We start from the raw sequence: 5,340 nt of genomic DNA on the forward strand, positions 1-5,340 counted from the left end.
TGACGTAGTCCAAAGTTAGTAGGTTGTATTATAACATTTATTAAAATAATGCTATGGGTTAATAGAAACAGCAAAGAACCAAAGAATTAAAATGCAAGCTATGTAAAAACCCAACTAAAACCCAAATATGTCTAATGTATTCAATCCAGTAGCTAACTAAAAGCCTAAGAAAGACAACACCCCCAATATAATAATAAAGTACTGCAAAACAATTAGCAATTTTCAGTTATCAAAATTGTGGGTTTTGCATTTTTGTATCCTTTTCTCAATCAGGAAAAATTATTCTGAATGTTATATAACATACATATAAAACAAGATAGAAAAATACATTATAAACTTGTAACAATGGCTGTAAATACATTATCTTACATGTTTCTCATAGGCAATAGGTTGGTTATGTTACATACATAGCATCAAACTAAGATAAAAGAATAGACAAATACATGTCATCTGTACGGTTACATACAAGCGACACTCCCATATACCCACTCTAAAAATTACATAATACTGTCAGAAAAAAGACTTAAACTACAAATTTTAAGAAAGAAAAATTCAATAAAGGATGATAATACTGAGAACCAAGGCATTCAGAGATTCAAAAGTCATGCTTTAAGTTGATCCAAAATGTTATCAACCAAGTTTTCAAACTTTTTTTCAGAACAAATATTACTTTTAGAAGTCACACTTCCCTCAAGAAGAGACTTCTGATCAGCATCTAAAAATGTCCAGGTTTATCACAGTTGAGATGAAACTGGATCAAATACTGGTAACGTTATAGCAATCCTCTCTCCAAAATGTTTGAGTGTCGCAAGTTTATTCAACCAAACAAAAATCAAAATGGCACAGCATATACCAAAAGTAAAACCAAATAAAAAATAACAAAAATGTTATGTAACAGGAAGACAAAGCCAGTGGCAGAAAAGGAAAGCTAGCTGCATACAAAAAGATGAATGTTTATTGCATAGTAAATAAACTGATACTTGTTTCCAGGTGAGACACAATGTTGATAAAGTCACCATGCAGATGCTTAAAAATAAGCCCTCTTATCTAACTTACTATTGACCTTTGATTTGGAAACTGTGAAGGTTTTAGGAGAATAAGCTGACACAATGTAAAGGGCAAGGTATCACCTGGTCTTTGCCAATTTGCTTCAAAGCCGTGACCATGTTGATACTGGCTCATTAATTTTACACTCCACTTTTGTGCGTAAAGTGTTTTTGAACACTAGTGTTAATTAATACTAATTCAGCCACACAAACGTCTTTTAAAAATTCAAACTGAACCACAGCTGGATTTTCCAAGATAGTATATCCTCCTTTAATGGAAAGTGCAACCAGTAGTTAACATTCCTCAAGTAGAAGTTTCATGAAAAATTATGTAAATCCATACGCACTTGGCATTGTAGCTAAAACATCCAGAACTTATAACATGCTCAATCTTAATGTTTGGTTTAGTCATGGACGAAAGTTTAAGTTCTCTTGTAGTTTCCTGCATCTAGTTCAATCAGAAAAAAAGATAACTAATCTCTAAATAATAATAATAAAAAACCCAAACACTTGCTACTCTATTACTATTGTAATCTTATAATTTGATTTTGAATGAAACTGTATCGTAGAACCCTTTGGTTTAAGGCTGAGCAAGTATTATAAAAATATATTGTCTACAATTGAAGAGGGGAACATGTTACAAAAATATTGCAGTTGGCTGTTGGTGGAACAATTCTATTTCACAGTTTGGGATCTGGCAAGGTTGCATCATGCTGTGGCAAAAACCAGGTAATTTTAATAGTCAACTCATTTGTCTTTCCTCACAGCTTCTTTTCATGTACTGGGCGGACTGAGTGGCATGCATTAACTTGCTGTCTTAGGGAGGAGCTGATTATACAACACACCTGACTAAATGACCATGAAGAAAATAAGGCACTTTCTTTTCTTTATACTTATTCCAATACTTAAAAAATAAAAAAAGAAAGACAAAAAGGCTCTTTTGGTCTTTTGTTTCTCGACAACCACCAGAAAAAACCATTTAATGAAATAAAGGGTTTCTTTGTTCTTTTTTCTTTTTTATAACACTTGAAAGTATAAAATGCTACATTTCCAAAAATATATATTTCTTCTGCACCAGCACCCTTGTATAGTAAAAGTATCTACTTTTTTTTCAATTTGTTTCAATGCACTACACTTTATCTACAATTTCATTACATGTATACAGCAAATAGGCAAGCATGGCTTTTATATCCTTATGAATTTACTCTATACAGGGAGGCTTAAAAAAATATTTGAACAGTTTGCCCAGTTATGTGACACATAATGCATGTACCTTGTACTCATGTAATTTTTAAAAGGAAGTTAATGTATAGTAAAAGAACTGTATCTCAGCATTAGCTTCGATAGGGTTGCTGTCTTTTAATGCATTGATGTGGTTCAAAAATTCAGTAACCTATTTTTCATGGCACTTTTTTTTTCTTAAAAACACCCAATTTGGCAGGTAATATAAAAAAGGCTGCATCTTCTGCCCTTTGAGGGCATTGGTAGTGATTACACTGCATGTCAAATTTTGAATACTTTTAGGAATCCCTTCACCAATGAGATCACTGACCAAAGGTTCATGCATGATGCATCATCACACAGTACATTCAAAGAGAGCTTTGACTTCTTTATGAGAAGAGAAAGATTCCTAGAAGTGTCACAGTAACTGCCTCTGACATCAGGGAGTTAAGGGACATCTGCTTCCATCTCTTAAATGAGGCCCTTCTTACCATTTTTAGGGTGGGACACTAAAAGATGATCAGTGCGGAAGGATGAATTGGACCTTATTGCTTTACTACTATTCAGTGCAGGTTCTAGAACCACTTTCACCCAAACAGGGAAAAAAAGCTGAGTTGGAGGACAACAAATTCTTTGTCTTTTTGTTAGATGGTAAGACGAACGGACAAATGCCTCAGCTCGCTGCACTGAAGACAGACAAGCAAAGGCGATTACCAGTTAACTGATCAGCAGGCAGGCATGGTCAGGTCATCATTGGGTGAAGAGTTCAGAGGTCAGAAGGTCATAGGTTAGTTGCCGGTGGCGGCTGGGTGGTTAGAAACAAAAAAAACAAAAAACAAAAAAGAAACAAAAAAAGAAAGAAAGATAGAGAAGAGATTAGTTTCAGCTAGTGACGGCTTAATGACAACATGAAAACTAATCACAACTAATAAAAACAAGCATGTTTAATTCTGACATACTGCTTGACACCATCTACAAATGCAATAAAAATCATGACAGTCTAGTATCATGATTTGAACATATGAAGGAGAAGCCCAGTTCCCACAAAACTGGTTAACAAGGAAAAATAGAAATAAAAATATAACTAATGGTTAGTAGCAGTCAATGAAAGAAAAAACAAAACAAAACAAAACAAAATGATGAACAATTTCTGGAACTTGATAAAAGAATTGAGAACAGTCAGTGCACCATATCAGTATCTGACTGCTATTAAGCATTAGTATTCTCCCATGTGCAAGCAATCAAAGCAACTAGTAATGATGAATGTGATTATTAATAACTGACTGTTAAGAGAAATGAATCTAAGAAATTTGACTTGACATTTGATTTCACAAACTAAGGGCCAAACAAGTTTTTTGTTCAATAAATTTTATTGCTTTTCAATGATTCTATTTACAATCAACACTGAACTTCTTGGCTTCATGATACAAAGCAATACTAAATTGAAGTCTAGAAGAGTAGGCATCGTTCATGGGAAACAGAAAAAGCCCAAATGTTCTAGCCAGCTTTTTCCTTCTTTAAAAAAAACAAACAAACAACTATCTTACACATAGAGGACACTAAGAAAATGCACTTGTATGTAAACACTGTAAAAGTCCTGCCATTTAAAATTCTATATTTAAAATGCTCTAGTTACATCAAAAATATAGGAAATCTAATTGATACTAATAAGGCATTTTAAAAACTACAGTTCTTTTTTTCAAAGCTAATACTTTGCAAATACAATAAAATTTGACATTTCATATACATTCCTGCTTTATATTTTTATATTTTAAAAGAAGCCACCTGTAAATACTATTTTCTTTTCCAAAACACACAAATATTACAATAAAACATAAAAAAGTTCTCAAGTGGAAAGTTATCATTCCCATTTGTCTTGAGCTGTTTCTTCTTTAATCACTCTCTTTCTCATTCTCCTTCAACAACTTGGTCCACTTTACAGTAGTACAAATTTTAAGACTCATTCAACAGCTTTATTATCTCTAATAAATTCTGAGGTTTGATAAGAATATTTGTACTGTTGCCATTGACTAAAGCAGAGGAGATGAAAGTGAGAAAGGTGTTCAGTGCAAAGTCAGAGTTGTGCTATTTTAAAAAATGAATTCAGTAGGTGCAATGTTCACAGATAGCACATTTTTAAAGGCCGTACATCTTGGGTTGGCTTTATATTATTTCTATGGCCTATCATTTAGGCTACAGTTCATGAACTCTAAAACCATTACTGTTGTAACTTAAATGATACCTTATTTTCCCTGATTTTTTTTAAAAAAATGCTGAGAAGTGGGGTTTTAAATTAAAAAATATTGTAAAAAAACCTTAAAATTAATAAATATTTAATGTGGCATTATCTTGCCACCATAAAAATGTGTATTAGATATCCAGAATCTTAAAGCGTTCTTGGTACTTACTACAATTTTGATTAATATGGTATTACAATTTGTAGATATAAATTATGTGAAAATTGGCTTTGAGAAAAACACTGTTATAGTTTCAGCACTGCCATTTCTTGTGTATTTAAATCAATGCAAGCTATCATAAGATACGAGTACACCTGTGATACATCCTCTGCCAAGTCCCTGACCATCTACAGTACACACAGGTTTGTCAAGTGTGCAACACCATTACAGTTTATTACAATTAAATCAGTCAGTCTCTCTGTTACATAAATTCAGTTTTATATTATTTATATGGTGGGGCTTTAGGAGAAATTATGTGATCTCTTTAATTCTCAGAGAAATGAATTCTGAAAAGTTGGGAGCTCTTGCTTTAACACAATGCTTACATATAAGCCAGCATTTAGAATAAATTCTTTAATCAGACGATACAATAATGGGATAGTTCTTTTAAAATCTCCGTTAACCAATGATCAAATTAATGCATATGCTAGCTTCAGTTAACTTCTCATATTTTTTCTTATGAACAGAAAGTGGTTCGGTTTACTGACATTGAATTTTAACACATATTGGACTGGACAATTATTCAGACATATGTAAAGCTATACAGTTAGGTTACAGTTAGGTTAAAACAATGGAATTTTCAACTTGGTTGCACACAACAAATTAAACCTGAATGG

General features: G+C 32.6%; 1 protein-coding gene across 1 annotated transcript in view; it reads right to left on the minus strand.

Moving 5' to 3' along the window:
- Positions 1 to 795: 795 nt before the first annotated feature.
- The window catches only part of QKI (QKI, KH domain containing RNA binding), a 108,644-nt gene continuing 104,099 nt past the window's right edge, over positions 796 to 5,340 (minus strand). The window contains exon 8 of the mRNA XM_015814578.1: positions 796 to 3,072. Coding sequence (XP_015670064.1) covers positions 3,056 to 3,072 — 17 coding nt within the window. The 3' untranslated portion in view covers positions 796 to 3,055. The remainder of the gene's footprint in view (positions 3,073 to 5,340) is intronic.

Source organism: Protobothrops mucrosquamatus, unplaced genomic scaffold (genome assembly GCF_001527695.2).
Source record: "Protobothrops mucrosquamatus isolate PMUCROS unplaced genomic scaffold, P.Mucros_1.0 scaffold_89, whole genome shotgun sequence".
Taxonomy (NCBI): domain Eukaryota; kingdom Metazoa; phylum Chordata; class Lepidosauria; order Squamata; family Viperidae; genus Protobothrops; species Protobothrops mucrosquamatus.